Genomic DNA, 16,358 nt, shown 5'->3' on the forward strand with positions numbered 1-16,358 from the left:
ACAGACATTTAGACACTGCATTAGCTGGCCAAGTACCATATGCTATGTATAAACTTGCATTTGGCTCATGAGCAAAGCGAATGGTACGGGTTACTAAGGGTTACTGAACGGGTGCGCTTTTGCTCCTAAGTAAATAATCGGATTTGACGGATGTATAGTTTTTCTAGTAATGACTGTCAGAGAGAGAAAAAGATGCTGGGAGCACTAGGTAAAACAACAGGTGTTGGAAAATCCGTAGAGATTTAGTAAATGTGGAATGATAAGCGGGTTCGCTATAGCTTTTACCTTGTAGACATTTTCGGTGAGCCGGTTCACTTCTTCCGATCGGGACATCCTGACTCCTGTCAGTGCTGTACACCGAGGGTGGCTAAACAAGCCGATAATCCCACAGCCGGCTGGAACAAATTGACTGAATATCAGTGTTGTGCAACTCCTTAAATACGGAGACAAGTGTAGCTTCCAAATAGCCCCGCCTCCATCGCCCCTAAAACCCCGCCTGCATTCAGGTTAGGTTCCTCCTCCAAAACAACCTCGACCGTGTCCAAGCAACCAGCTCTTTGCAATGATAGCTCAATGGCTACGTTCGCTGTTTTGATTGGCTTCCTTGGCGTCAGTCAGTGTTTGTTGGCATACGTCGCACATGCAGGAAATGGATAAATCAGCAGCTGGTTTGTGACTTTGAGTTGGTGTGTAAATCTCTAGAACCATGGAACGTTGTTTGCGCATATCTGTTCGTTCAACAGGAAAGAGATGCATAAAGGCAAGGCCATCTGTGCTAGTGTCATTGAATGTTGGCTTTATAAATGACCTGGCAGGTCGCGGCACCGGCTGTTCTAGCACATGCGGCGAAATGCCGCTCTTCTACACGTGCGTGAAATGCCGCTCTTCTGCGCGAAACGAAGCGCACATGCGAGGAAGTGTAAATAGACGGGTCAATAGCACAGACGGGGAGAAAGAGGAACAGACATGGGGTAGGCGACATAGAGGCTGGGTGTGGAAAGGCCACCTAGGCCCGGGCCTAGGGTGGCATGATTTTAGGGGGGTGGCATGCTGCCCAACCACACCTACATTGGTTAAAAAACACTGGGGATGCGCTGGAGATACAATCATTTTTCAAATCCCCATTGTTCCGGTCCAGATGATGAAAATTTGTACGAATAAAGGGGAGGGGACAGGGGTGACAAACGGCAGTGGGCCTAGGGGCGCCCTGTATGTAAATCCGGCCCTGGCAACAGAGGAGGTACATACCTGGTGCCCCCCAGCTTTTGCGCCCTAGGCACGTGCCTACCCCTAGTTCTGCAATGGTTTTGGGGTCCGGTTTTTGTGTTATAAGAGTTTTGCCAATGAAGGTTAATTACCCTTTAAGCTGCAAGTCACAGTTCCCCAAGATACTTTCTTATCTTAAATAGTAGTTACAATCAGGGGCGATTCTTGGTATAATGCCGCCTGAGGCGGCCTTCTTTCGCCGCCCCCTTCCCTCCTCCCGGCACTAACCTTTATAGCGCTGGAGAGGGCAGGGGCGGTCCGCGACGATACGTGCAGAGAAGAGCCGAATAGCCGAATTTCCAGTTTGAAAACCGGAAATTCGGCTCTTAGTTACCAGGAGCGGCATTTTTGCCGCCCCTGGCAACCAGGGGGGCGCTGCCGCCTGAGGCGAGTGCCCCTGGTTACAATTGTATCTTTGCTTATCTTAAATTGTTAGAAATATATCTGCACCTGCCAAGTATTCTGAGCTCTCTGCCAAAAACCTCTGATTTGATTAAGTTTTAGAAACTTTGTATCTTTATCTGGCTGTTCAGTGCAAGAGATCTAAGAGAAAGTATATACACACTATGAGCCAGATTTATCAAGGGTCGAAGTGAATTAGAGGGAATTTTCGAAGTAAAAAAATTCTAAATTCAAAGTTATTTTTTGGATACTTCGACCATCGAATAGGATACTACGAATTCGATTCGAAGTAAAATTGTTCAACTATTCGACCATTCGATAATCAAAGTACTGTCTCTTTGAAAAAACTTCGACTTCAATACTTTGCCAAATTAAACCTGCCGAAATGCTATGTTAGCCTATGGGGACCTTCTAGAGCAAGTTTTTGGAAGTCGAAGTAAAATCGTTCGATCGATCGCTGAAATCCTTCGAATCGTTCGATTCGAAGGATTTCATTGTTCAAACGATTTTACTTCGACCCCAGGATACCCAAATTTGATGAAAAAAACCTTCAGCTTCAATATTTGAAGTCGAAGTATTTCAATTCGATGGTCGAATTTCAGAGTATTTTTAACTTCGAAATTCGACCCTTGATAAATCTGCCCCTATGTGTAGTCACACTCACAGGTCTTTTAATGTAGAAAAAAGTGACGTTTCAGCTGTGTCCACAGCCTTTCTCAAAGTGAAATTAAGTTTGGCAAACACCACTGAATTAATATACAGGGCGGGAACCCGAGATGATGTGCACTAATCACGTGTAACACTTGTGCAAAAAGCAATAATTAAAAATAAGTGTAAAAACATCCGGTGCTAAATATAAAAATATGTGTATCAAAAACATTATAAAAATCTCTATACTAAAATAACAATGTATAGTTAATGAATACATCAACAAAAAATAATGTATTGTTCTATTTTGCTTCCTCCTGGTAGTTAGCAATATAACTACTCTCTACACCAAAAAAGAAACATTTTTTTTAAAAAAATAGAAATAAATGCAAAAATAAAAAACCTCTAAAGAAGAAACAAAGAAAATAAAGGGGATTGCTGCCCATTAATAAGTGCTAATTAACGTAGGTGGCTACTGCCGAGTAACCGTCTGTAGCATACAAAAAACAACCATATTACAAACTAATGCCATAACTGTAGTACATTATTATAGTTCTAAAGGGTAGTGTCCAATCATCAGCACAACTTGTTACCTTTAAATCGTCCACTGCCGGTACATGTACGCAGTGCAGCAGAGGCGCATCTAGTCATTTTACATTTTATTTCATAACCTACACACAGCTCACTAGTTAGATACTGATATTAAAATAAAATACAATACTTCAGGTGCCATATGGAAATGTCAGGGGCATCTAAAGCACATTGACAAGATACGTGGCCATATCACACTACGTTTGTGAATGCACGTTAAAGATGTAAAGCGCACTTAACTAAAATGTATGTGGCCAGACAACACTGCAATTCATGGAACCCTACTTGTATCGTACTGATCAGTACTCTACTGGAATATTCAGCAGCCTGTGGAATCATGCAGCACTCCATTCAAATAATCATATTGATTAAAATATTAATATACTTATAAACCAGATAAAACTTGCTATCAGTGAAACCCCTAACCTAAGGAAAATGTGATGACATTTTTATCAAAACCATTATATACAAAAAAGGGAAGTAAAAAATAAAAAAAGGGCAAAAAAAGGAAAGAAAGTGAATTTTAAATGAAACACATAAAAATGTGAGGAACTTGTCACGGTCGGCACCCTAAATCCAAAACCTTTGCTAAGCACCTTGTTCTCGGCTCTTGCCGAGGGCTCCTTCTTCTTCACATCAGGAGGAGCCCTCGGCTAATTGGATAATAAAGATGCCAAGCGAACTGGGCCTTCTTCTTCACATCAGGAGGAGCCCTCGGCTAATTGGATAATAAAGATGCCAAGCGAACTGGGCCGGATTTACATTGTGGGTGCCCCTAGGCCCACTGCCGTTTGTCAACCCCTGTCCCCTTCAGGGGGACAGGAGCAATGGGGATTGGTGCATGGGAAATTTAAAAAATGGTTGTATCTCCAGCGCATCCCCAGTGTTTTCGATGTGGGTGTGGTTGGGAAGCATGCTGCACCCCTAAAATCCTGCCGCCCTAGGCCCAGGCCTAGGTGGCCTTTCCACAAATCCAGGCCAGCAAGCGAAGGGTTCTTGACGAGCAAAGGGGCACGACGGTAAAGCAAAAGTCTTTTGGGCAGAAGGTCACAGTATGTCAGGGACTTACCTCAATAGCTGGCGCTGGGTCCGGTCAGCGCTCTGCGTTCCGGCGCTGTGCGTTCCAGCATGGTGCAGGTTAGTGACGTCACTATGGGGGTGTCATGGCGCTGATTACAGGGAGCAAGGCGGTGCAGCGTGATGATGCAGGCATCTCCATTTAAGTCTGCACAGAGGGGATTTCCAGTGCTCGGACATCGTATTTCCTGGCTACATTTTGAGTAAGTTACTCTCTTATATATTGAACTCGGTTTTGACTTGTTTCTGCATCTTGACTATTCTCCTGTATTAACCCCTGGAACTCTACTTGGATTTGAACCACGTTTGCCAACTCTGCTTGCTGTTCGACCATTCCATTGTATTAACCCTTGATACTTCAATTGGACTTTATTTATTGTTGCCGACCCTGCTTGCCTGATTTTCCACAACTGATTAACCTTGATATCCAGCCTTGTGTGCTTCTATTTTGTCGATTGGGACGCCTGCCTGATCTCTCGGCACTGTGAGGTTTGTGACCAAACTTGAACATTTGGGCGGATCTTCAACTCCTGCTGGTCTCCACACCAGAGCCTGTTTCACTTGATGCCAAGGTGCTTCCTCCACCGTTAATCTTGTGTTTCTCTGTACTCCTGCAGTCACGTTATCCAGCGCTGAAGTCGCACTACAGATTGGTGTATCCAGCTAGATTTACAGGTTCCCATACGTCACCTTCACTGGCCTCCCTCCGTACCTATTTGGGGGTAGAACTGGTGAGGGAGCTGTAAGGGTTGTCTTCCTCAACGTCAGTGGTTTCACTTGGATCGGTAAGTCTGACACAGTATAAGGCGTAGGCAGAAAGCGTAGTCAAATCAGGCCGGGTCGGGGCAGGCAGAGTACAAGTGGAGTCAGACAGGCAAGGGTCAAAACAGGAGATCAATCAGGAGGGATACAGATATAGAAGAGTTGGTTACCAGGCAGGGTCAGGATTTTAAAGATCAGAATCGTCAAAACAGGCAGGGGTCACAACAGGTATCAGATAACAGACAGAATAATAGCTCAGGAGCACCAGGAACTCACAATATATGATCCTATAACGGGCAATGAAAATGATGCCAAGTCCCCTTTAAAGAGTTTGAATTTGGCGCCATTGTGTGCTGACATCAATACACCATTGCGCCTATATAAACAGCAGATGCGCACGCACTAGGAAACCGGCACAGAAGAGGGAGACCAGCGTGGCGGGCGTCCCCGCCGAGAGCACGGCAGATGTCCCTGCCGGCCCACTAGGCCACCAGGGTGAGTAGCCCTCACAGAACTAAAGCCTTTTTTTAACACAATCAGTTCATTTCAGGGGCTCAAAGGTAATTGGACAATTGACTCAAAGGCTATTTCATGGGCAGGTGTGGGCAATTCCTTTGTTATGTCATTATCAATTAATCATATAAAAACCCTGGAGTTGATTTGAGGGGGGGTGCTTGTATCTGGAAGATTTTGCTGTGAACAGACAACATGGGGTCAAATGAGCTCTCCATGCAGTTGAAACAAGCCATCCTTAAGCTGCAAAAACAGAAAAAAACCATCCGAGAAATTGCTACAATATTAGAAGTGGCAAAATCTACAGTTTGGTACATCCTGAGAAAGAAAGAAAGCACTGGTGAACTCAGCAATGCAAAAAGACCTGGACATCCATGGAAGACAACAGTGGTGGATGATCGCAGAATCATTTCCATGGTGAAGAGAAACCACTTCACAACAGCCAAACAAGTGAACAACACTCTCCAGGAGGTAGACGTATTGATATCCAAGTCTACCATAATGAGAAGATGCATGAAAGTAAATACAGAGGGCGCACTGCAAGATGCAAGCCACTCATAAGCCTCAAGAATAGAAAGGCTAGATTAGACTTTGCCAAGAAAAAAATCTAAAAAAGCCAGCACAGTTCTGGAAAAACATTCTTTGGACAGATGAAACCAAGATCAACCTTTACCAGGATGATGGCAAAAAAAAAGTATGGAGAAGGCGTGGAACAGCTCATGATCCAAAGCATACCACATCATCTGTAAAACATGGCGGAGGCAGTGTGATGGCTTGTGCATCCATGGCTGCTGTTGGCACTGGGAGACTAGTGTTTATTGATGATGTGACACAGGACAGAATCAGCCGAATGAATTATGAGGTGTTCAGAGACACTGTCTGCTCAAATCCAGCTAAATGCAGTCAAATTCATTGGGAGGCATTTCATAATGACCCAAAACATACAGCCAACACAACCCAGGAGTTTATTAAAGCAAAGAAGTGGAATATTTTTGAATGGCCAAGTCAGTCACCTGATCTGAACCCAATTGGGCATGCATTTCACTTGTTGAAGACTAAACTTCGGACAGAAAGGCCCACAAATAAACAGCAACTGAAAACAGCTGCAGTAAAGGCCTGGCAGAGCATTAAAAAGGAGGAAACACAGAATCTGGTGATGTCCTGGTTCAAGACTTCAGGCTGTCATTGCAAGCAAAGGGTTTTCAACCAAGTATTAGAAATGAACATTAAATGAAGTGATTGTGTTAAAAAAAGGCTTTAGTCCATCACATTTTTATGCAATCTTTTTGTTCAAACCACTGAATTAAAGAAATTCTGTAGTTCAACTGCATCTGAGTTGTTTAATTTAAAATTCATTGTGGTAATGTACAGAACCAAAATTAGGAAAAAAGTTGTCTCTGTCCTCTGGCAACCCTACACACAGTGGCATAACTAGTTATTGGGCCCCACAGCAAATTTAATTTAGAGCCCCAATTGACCCATTCTACAAATATATTAAAATTGCTTGTTATTAAGGGACTTATTGGCCCGTTACATTTCTGCGCCCCCCCCCCCGCAATCACAGGGTTTGCTTCCTTTGTAGTTATAAACAGGGAAAGCCTTCAAAAACTGGGCCATCCGCTTTGGTTATATGTTTATACCTGTTTTTCAACATCATGAAAACCAGGTAGAAAATCAACCCAATTGTGTCTGAGTGATGCAAAAGCCCTGCCTTCCCTCAATGTCATTGACCTGTCCCTTTGTCGTTTTTAACTGCAAGACGGCAACATTAAGCAAAAGATACATGAAAATAAAGCACAGGCACTTACCTAATACTACTCGAAGGGAGGTCCTGACCAATTTGAAACTTTATTTTTGGTGTGGTTAAACTAACTCATTAAAACACTTCAATCAGTACTAGGTTTGTGCTTCATTTTCACATATATTTGGTTTGCAAATATTTTGCATTTGTATTATAACAAGATAGTATAGGCTCCAATTCAGGAATAATTTGGAACCTTTTTGAGAGAAAATCACTGCAATTTCAATATTTCCACTTTTAAGATGCAATCCACCAATATGTTCGCCCAGGTGCAGCAGCCTATAGCAACCAATACAATCTTTGCTTTTAAAAAGGTGACCAATAAAACAATACCTGCTGATATGGGCTAACATAATATTTTACATAACCCCAAAAGTATCTTACTCAATGAAGTCCCTTTTACAAGAATATATCAGAATATGAGAGCTCATTGCCAGAATACCTGTTAAACTCCCTGACCAGATGTAGTTAGCAGGCCCTCATTTTGGCCCTATAAAAAAGTTGCCAAATAGGTCTAACTTGGCAACAAATATCAGCCCATGTGTAGCTATGCATGAAAGTTGAGTCGAAAAAGTCTCTTGTGATGTTCCAGCAATAAAACCGTTAATGACAGTTAACTTTGCAGTGCTGGGATCCAGGGTTTTATTCGAGCCAGGGCATTTCTTTGCAAGAAGTTTATATGTTTTCCACTGTGCTTTTGTCGGTTACCTCCAGGTACTTCTCCTTTCCCAAACCCTAAAATAGGGAGCCGATTTTGGTATTGATAACATTGGCCATTGTGTTTGTGAATGTGATGGGAATCTTAGACTATAAATTCCATTGGACAATGACCAATGTGAATGCTTTCGGCAATGAGTTGCAGAATATTTTGATGCTGTATAAATAAATGATAAATATTATGTTTTTAAGATTAGTCAGATTAGTAAAGTACATGTGTATCAGTGTAGCAACCCTTCCTCCAATTCTAAAGAAAGGGCATATGATCTGAAAAAAAAAGAGGTGTGTGTAACCCATGCTATTGAGAATTGAAATTAAAGTGACGAGTTATCGGCAGGAAAAAGGCTACTGTCCTTATTCGTATAAGTACTCTATTTGCAATATAAAGTTGCTACAGAAAGGTTAAAACATTTAGTTTTTGTCTATTATTTTCATTAGAAGAATATGCAAGTGGCAATGTTTTATCTAGAATTCTCAAGAATCTTTTGCTTTTGAAGGTCTCTGGTGGTCACTGCCTTTCTGTTCATATTTCATGGTCTGAGCTGAAGGGAGTATAGAAAATAATCACATACTTTTCTTCACATATGGGGATATTGATGTCTCTGAACCTTTCAGACTAAAATTGAAAAAAAGTTTAAATTGGCAGAAGATAAAATAATTGATGTGTGAATTGGAGAGGCAGTAGCCTAGGGAGTCTCAGTGAATCTCAACAAGGCTCAGTTAAAAGTGAGTTGACCCCAGATGGGGGGGGGGGTCATTCGTCAAGCAGCTTGTTATTACTTTTGCCTTACAACAATAGTTTATAAAAGGTTAAAGCAGATCTATGTTGTATAAACAGAAGTGCTGTTCTAGTATTTCAAGGACATGGATGTAGTTTCAAAGGCCAATATGTGATATGACAAATGTTGTACCCTCTACCCACAAATCCCTATCCCTCATTAAAAAAAAGTTTTAAAGCTATTTGTAAATGTAATTGCTTCTGAAAGCAGTATCTGGCTGACTGGCAAACATGCCTTGGTTAATTTCATTAGCTGTAAGGTAGGGTAGGGTAAGGCATTAGCACAAAAGTACCAGTTCACCAACTCTGGCTTACTCTTTGATCTATGCCACGTAGCTTGTTAACTTGCAACAGTCAGCATTTTTTTAAATCTGTCTTAAAGGGTACTTATGGTCTATACACTAGTGTATAGCCAAATGTTTTAATTATTTTATAGAGCTGGAAAGACAGGCTGCTGGTGGCTAAAAAGTACAGATAGGAAATATGGGTGAGGCTAAAATAAACTTTACTGTGGGTACCACTGAGCAAAAGAAATATGTACCTTTCATTCCACCACACAGGCACGCTGCCTAGGAATTATCCTAGACTCGCATCTGTCTTTTTCACCACACATCCAAACACTTGAAAAATCTTGTCGTATTCAACTACGCAACATTGCCCAAATACGACCAGATCTCAGTCCAGACTCAACCAAAACACTTATTCAGTCTCTTATCATCTCCCGCCTTGATTACTGCAACCTACTCCCCGCAGGTATTCCGACAAGTCGCCTTTCACAACTCCAATCTGTTCTAAATGCGGCTGCTAGACTCATCCATCTATCTCACCGTTCAACATCAGCTGCTCCCATATGCATGTCCCTTCACTGGCTCACAATCTCCTCTAGAATCAAATTCAAACTACTCACACTTACATTCAAGGCCCTTAACAATGAAACCCCTCCCTATATTTCATCTCTGATCTCCAAATACTCTCCTTCACGCAACCTTCGCTCTGCTTCTGATCTTCCCTCACTTCTCCTCTCATCACTTCTGCATATTCTAGACTACAAGACTTTTCTCGGGCTTCTGCTTTTCTCTGGAACTCTCTGCCTCGAGCTGTCAGACTTTCAAGCGCTCCTTAAAGACCCACCTGTTTAAAGTAGCTTATTCAATGTACCTTAATTAATCAATCATTGCTGTATCATAAATCACAAAATTGTTTCTAAAATCCTAATGTCTCAATTGTACCCTAACCTTTAGTTTGTAAAGGCCCTCTAATCCTATTGTATCTGTAACCCTTGTTTGTTATCCTCCATTTATTCCATTTGTTATAACTAAGGTAAAGCACTGCGTATCTTGTCGGCGCTATTTAAATAAATGATGATGATGTACAGGTCCAAACTGGGATTCAAAGTAGGTCCTGGAATTTTAAGTACACAGATGCCCAAAAAAGCCCCCCACAGCCTACTATTTAGTGACTCTGTAAGGCATCTTACAGCATTACCCTTTTACATTTGCCAGAATCCACATATTGCTGAGACAATGAAGTATCATATTTAGTAGGAGGTACAGTTATAAAACACACCCAAACGTGAAAGCCAGATCATACATCCAGTTTAATTTCACAGCACACATCATTTGGATGCTGTTCACACAAAAGACAAATTTGCTGTGATAGATGATAAAGACATTAGCAACACTGATGTGAGCAGCAAGCAGCAAGGGAGACATTTATTCCTACTTTTGGCCTCAGAGAGCTCAGGCATACAAATGTCAGAATAACACAATAATCTGGGGGGGGGGGCTGGTGCTAATAGTGCAGTATATATAGTGTTAACCCTTGCACTATTGAGGCTCTGATGTTCATATAATACTTGAAAACACAACTAGTGCATATTCCAGAGTTGCCTGTGGAAGGTTATCAAAATCACTTCTGCATGAAACGGAACTTTAAGTGGTCGTCATATGAGTAATAATTACTGTGACAACCTCTGGAGCCATGTACCTGCCTATGGCAGAAAAAATGTAAAAAAAAAAATACATGTACTCCTTATAAAGATGTAATTCAGTGCTCACCGAATTAAGGTGCTTTGTATGCTCAAAGATTCCATGATCGCACATAAATTCAGGGCCCATCTGTACTACCCAAAGATATAGAATCTGGTACAATGCAGAGATTTAGGGCACTCCTGTATTCTTCTTAAAGAAACATCACACACATTTACCTTCTCATTCAACGCAAATAATATATAATTGTCATCATGTTATACCCTTTGTTACAGTTGTATATATTGCCCACCCTATTTATTATAACCTCATGTGCATAGATCTGCCCACAGCAGCCTTAAGCCACATGGTTCTTCCTGATCTAATGTAATTAAAAGGATACAATACAGATTTGCTGACCAGTGCAGCTAATATAAATACTACAATATGGGGATGATCTGGGAATTCTGCTCCCATACTGCTGTCTGGAAATTACAAGAGTACCGAATATTTATGCTTCACTAACTTGGCCTTTGCCTTTAAATATGACAAAGCTTCTGTCATGAAATATGTTCCACACTGTGTATATATACCTCTAGCAGGGCTGTTTTAAGGCCTTGGTGGGCTGTGGGCAAAGAGGCAAATGGTGGGCCCTCACCACCCTGGTGTGCGTAGCGTGGCAAATAATTTTTGTGAAGCCATGCCTACTTTTTGGCCACAACCCCTAAATACCACAACCATTTTAAAGGAACAGTAACATCAAAACATTAAATTGTTTTCGTTTTAAAGTAATAACAATATAATGCAGTGTTGCCCTGCACTGGAAAAACTGATGTGTTTGCTTCTCACACACATATTGTTTATATAAATAAGCTGCTTTGTAGCCATGGGGGCAGCCATTCAAGCACAGGATGCACAGCAGATAACAGATAAGTACTACTATAGTTTATATAAACAAGCTGCTGTGTAGCCATGAGGGCAGCCATTCAAGCACAGCATACACAGTAGATAACAGATAAGTACTACTATTGTTTATATAAATAAGCTGCTGTGTAGCAATGGGGCAGCCATTCAAAGGAAAAAAGGTGCAGGTTACACAGTAGATAGCAGATAAGCTCTGTAGAACATAATCATGTTATCTGTTATCCACTATTTAACCTGTGCCATATAGCCTTTTACAATTTTCACCATTGCTTCACAGCAGCTTGTTTATATGAACTATAGTAGTGTTTCTGAAGCAAACAGATCAGTTGTACCAGTGGAGGGTAATAGTATGTGATATTTTCATTACTTTAAAACACTTAAATATTTTAACCGACGTTGCCAGTGAGGGGATCAGGAGCGATCAGGTAGGGTACAGACATTCCTTTGCTATCCTAAATGCCTCAACTGAGTTCCCTGCTCTAAAGACAAACAGACCTTGTGGGAAAGCTAATTCCTTCTACAAATCCTTGTTGGAGCGACAACTGCTCTTACTGCTAAACCTCTCTGTTTCACTCTCCTAGAGAGTCTATTACAGGAGCTTACTAGCTAGCTGTTCTTCATTCACAGGTTTACCTGGTCCCCGACTTCAGCACCAAAGGTGTCAGGTCCCTTTGGGGTAACTGTCTTACTGGGGCCTATGGTGATCCCAGGCTCAATGGGGTATCACCTAGTAGCAGCACAAGGGGCCAAAGAGGAAGAGGCCACTCCCTACACAGCACTATATAGCAGTGTGGCAGGGGAGTGTCATTACACTCTTTGTCCAATAGGTGAGGTGGTTACACTTAAACTGTTGCAAGGGCTTTGCCCAATAACAAAGGATAAGAGAACTAAATAAAGAAGGTAGGGGATTAACTCTATAGGAATAGAATATCCTATAGGTCCCTACATAATGTTATGTTGTAGGCAGTGTAGGCTGCTGCTGTGACAATTAACACACTGGCACAGCACTTTGTATTAAATTTATTAAGGTCTAAAAAGAAGTGTGATTAGCTTTTAACCCCTGCCACCCATCTGACATCTTTATTTCACCCCATCCTGGTCCAGAAGTGAGTGCACCATTAAATGAAAGACTTGCAAAATGTACACATACCTGGCACTGGCAGACAAATTTTGCAAGAAGGACAAGGTTCTCCTAAGCAGCTGTTAGGATGGCCCATGGCTGGCAGCAGCCTGGCTTCTTAGCCATAGCTACTCCTTCATGGAAACTGCATAGGCTCTTTTGTGCCCTGACCTCTAGCTGTTCCCACTTTATGCACATTACTTCCTTATTAGTTTGGTGAGTGTTGTGCAGCTGCAAGGACACTCAAGGACTCTTTTACAAATGCAAGAGCAAAGTGCAAATTTGTGCCTTTTCCCTTACATCAGCACATGCTTCGCTAAGGGGCAGATTTATTAAGGCTTGCATTTGAAATAAGAATTTTCGAGTTTTCGATTTTTGGTCAAAATTCACAAATTCAAGTTGGGATAACTCCAGACTCGAATTCGATTTCAAATTCAAGATTTATCATAACTGGACCCTGGGAACAATTCATATTTGACTATTCCCACCTACAACCTCTCGAGTTTATGTAGAAGTCAATGGCAGAGGTCCAGTGACCCATTTGAATATGTTATTCTCGATTTGAGTTTAGTCAAATTCGATTAGAAAGTTCTTTATCGAGGGGGCCCCTGAAAGTTCCTCTGCAGGGGGGGCCCGCAAACTCTAGTTATGCCACTGCTATTATTGCTTAATATGCTACATTTTACATATATTTTAGTAGAAATTTTGACCTTTGGTTGGTGATGTTTAATTGTTATAGAAAGCAAATGGATAATCAACACTGCTTAGCAGAGAATGTTTTCTATTTGTATCATAAACAAGGCAAGTATGTGTGTGCGCAGCTGACACCAGAAATCATGTTGAAACAACTGCCTGTGTCAAATAATCCTACTGCGAGTGGCTATTGTCTGTAACTCTGCATTATGATTTAGATATTCTTGCATCTGTCCCTCTCATAAAGAACTGCTTCGCCATTTCAGAACCGTTTCCTATTTCGATCCTACAGCAATTCTAATTTTATGTTTCTGAGAAAAAAAAACAACCCTTACTTGATTTTAACAAACAAGTTGGGTGGGATTTTTTTTCTCCTTCATGAAAGGAGAAATAAATGAAAATCCTACCACTCACCAGATCTAAGTCTTTGATAAAATTCCACCCACGGGCTTGAATAGAATGTATCTTTAGTGCCACGACTTGGGAAAGCATACATTAGTGCAGAAATACAGCAGAATTGTTCTGATGGAAATGGTTCTCCGGGGAAACAAAAACAGTCAACAAGTGTCAGTAACACCAGCGTTGTGTCACCCAAGCAGCAAATGTACTAGGCTTCTCATACATGTTCACAAGAAATGGGGACTGAATGGGTGATGTTTGGATATTAGATTGTCTTAAATATATAATAGTTCAACGAAGGAGCCCTCCTAGGGATTCATTTAAGTAATAAAATGTATATTGTTATTGATTTCTATCCCACTCTTTCTCAAGAAAATAAAACACACGAGCATTCCCACAACATATAATCCCAGTGAAGAGAAAAACTGGAACCAATAAGACAAGCTAAAATAAACAATATATTATGATTAATTAAACTCTGATTCCTGTGTATGTATAATACTGAATATCACATATACAGCCCATGTACAAATGTCAATGTGAACTGCACAATTTGCTCTGTAATAAAACTGTACCAGAGGCAGTTTGCATTTAGTATGACATAAAAAAAACTCAGATGGTAGCACCCTGCAAGTTACCAGGGGTGGCATCAATGAAACCCAAAAAGAGACAAAATGCCAATTTTTAAATTGGAATTTTAGTTCTTCTAGTATAGAGAGCACTCTCTCTACACTAGCAATGTGGCCCATGTTGAAGTGCTAACATCCTGTCCCAGCTTTATAAGTGCCATTGAACTCCTCTATCCTTCCCATAAAGCAATACATGACTTCTGGTATTTACCAGAAAGGAAAAAGAAATAGTCCCATGAGTACCAGCAAATGAATACCTCCACACCAACATAAACACTGGCAAATCTGTCAGCAGTATAGGTAAACATTTCAGCTCATATAGATACACAGTCATATGAAAAAGTCTCAGCCTGCATAATAATTTACTCCACTTTCAACAAAAAAACATAATGTTGTTCATTTCCCAGGAACATCTGATTACTGGGGTGTTTTCTGAACAAAGATTTTTAGTGAAGCAGTATTCAGTTGTATGAGATTAAATCAAATGTGAAAAACTTGCTGTCCAAAAATTTGGGTACCCTTGTAATTATGCTAATTTGAATGCATGTAACTGCTTAATACGAAATACTGGCAATATCACATTGGATTAGCTCGTTAATCCTTGAACTTGATAGGCAGATGTGTCCAATCATGGGAAAAGGAACTGTACAGTATTTAAGGTGGGCAATTGCAAGGTGTGATTCTATTTGACTCTCCTCTGAAGAGTGACAGCATGGGATCCTCAAAGCAACTCTCAAAAGATCTGAAAACAAAGATTGTTCAGTATCATGGTTTAGTGGAAAGCTACAAAAAGCTATCTGAGAGGTTTAAACTGTCAGTTTCAATTGTAAGGAATGTAATCAAAAATTGAAAGGTCACATGAACAGTTGCATTAAAACCCATGTCTGGCAGGCCAAGAAAAATACAGCAGAATATGCAGCGGATTGTGAGAATGGTTACAGACAACCCAAAGATCATCTCCAAAGACCTGCAAGAACATTTTGCTGCAGATGGTGTATCTGTACATCGCTCTACAATTCAGTACAATTAAAAAGAACATCTGTATGGCAGGGTGATGAGAAAGAAGCCCTTTCTGCACTCACGCCACAAACATCGCATGTTGTATGCAAAAGCTCATTTAGACAAGTCACAGTCATTTTGGAACAAAATGCTTTGGACTGATGAGACAAAAATGTAGTTATTTAGTCATAACAAAAAGCGCTTTGCATGGCAGAAGAAAAACACTAAATTCTAAGAAATACACCTGCTACCTACTGTCAAATTTGGTGGTGGTTCCATCATGCTGTGGGGCTGTGTGGCTTGTTCAGGGACTTGGGCCCTTGTTAAAGTTGAGGTTCGGGTGAGTTCAACCCAATATCAACAAATTCTTCAGGATAATGTTGAAGCATCAGTCACAAAGTTGAAGTTACACAGGGGTTGGATATTCCAACAAGACAATGACCCTAAAGACACTGGGAAATCTATAAAGGCATTTATGCAGAGGAGAAGTACAATATTCTGGAATGGCCATCATAGTCCCCCGACTTGAATATCATCGAAAATCTGTGGGATGATTTGAAGCAGACTGCTCATGCTCAGCAGCCATCAAATTTAACTGAACTGGAAAGATTTTATATGGACAGATGGTCAAAAATCCCGCCATCCAGAATCCAGACACTCATCAAAGGCTATAGGAGGCATCTAGAGGCTGTTACATTTGCAAAAGGAGGCTCAGCTAAGTATTGCTGTAAAATCTCTGTTGGGGTGCCCAAATTTATGCACCGGTCTAATTTTGTTATCATGCATATTGCATATTTTCTGTTAATCCAATAAACTGTATGTCACTGCTGAAATAAGGCATGTTATATATTAAAAGGAAGTTGCTACTTTGAAAGTTCAGCCAATGATAAACAAAACTCCAAAGAATTTTTGATTTTTTTTGTAAATTCTTTAATTAAACATTTCTCGGGGAGTCAAGGGGTACAGAAAGGAAGAAGGGAATAGGAGGAGAGATAAGGGGGGGGAGGGTTAATGCATAAGCACAAAATTGCATCAGTACATTATGTAGGTAGTAATATTTACAGAGCATACA

General features: G+C 40.9%; 1 protein-coding gene across 11 annotated transcripts in view; it reads right to left on the reverse strand.

Moving 5' to 3' along the window:
- baiap2.L (BAI1-associated protein 2 L homeolog) overlaps positions 1-425 on the reverse strand; it is a 156,479-nt gene extending 156,054 nt beyond the window's left edge. For 10 of the 11 annotated variants that reach the window (XM_041577338.1, XM_041577341.1, XM_041577343.1 and 7 more), the window contains exon 1: positions 286-425. In XM_041577338.1, the coding sequence (XP_041433272.1) occupies positions 286-333 (48 nt within the window). In that variant the 5' untranslated portion in view covers positions 334-425. The remainder of the gene's footprint in view (positions 1-285) is intronic. The other variant, XM_041577345.1, reaches the window with a different exon arrangement.
- Between the last annotated feature and the right edge of the window lie 15,933 nt (positions 426-16,358).

The sequence above is a fragment of the Xenopus laevis genome, chromosome 9_10L, assembly GCF_017654675.1.
Source record: "Xenopus laevis strain J_2021 chromosome 9_10L, Xenopus_laevis_v10.1, whole genome shotgun sequence".
NCBI classification, from domain to species: domain Eukaryota; kingdom Metazoa; phylum Chordata; class Amphibia; order Anura; family Pipidae; genus Xenopus; species Xenopus laevis.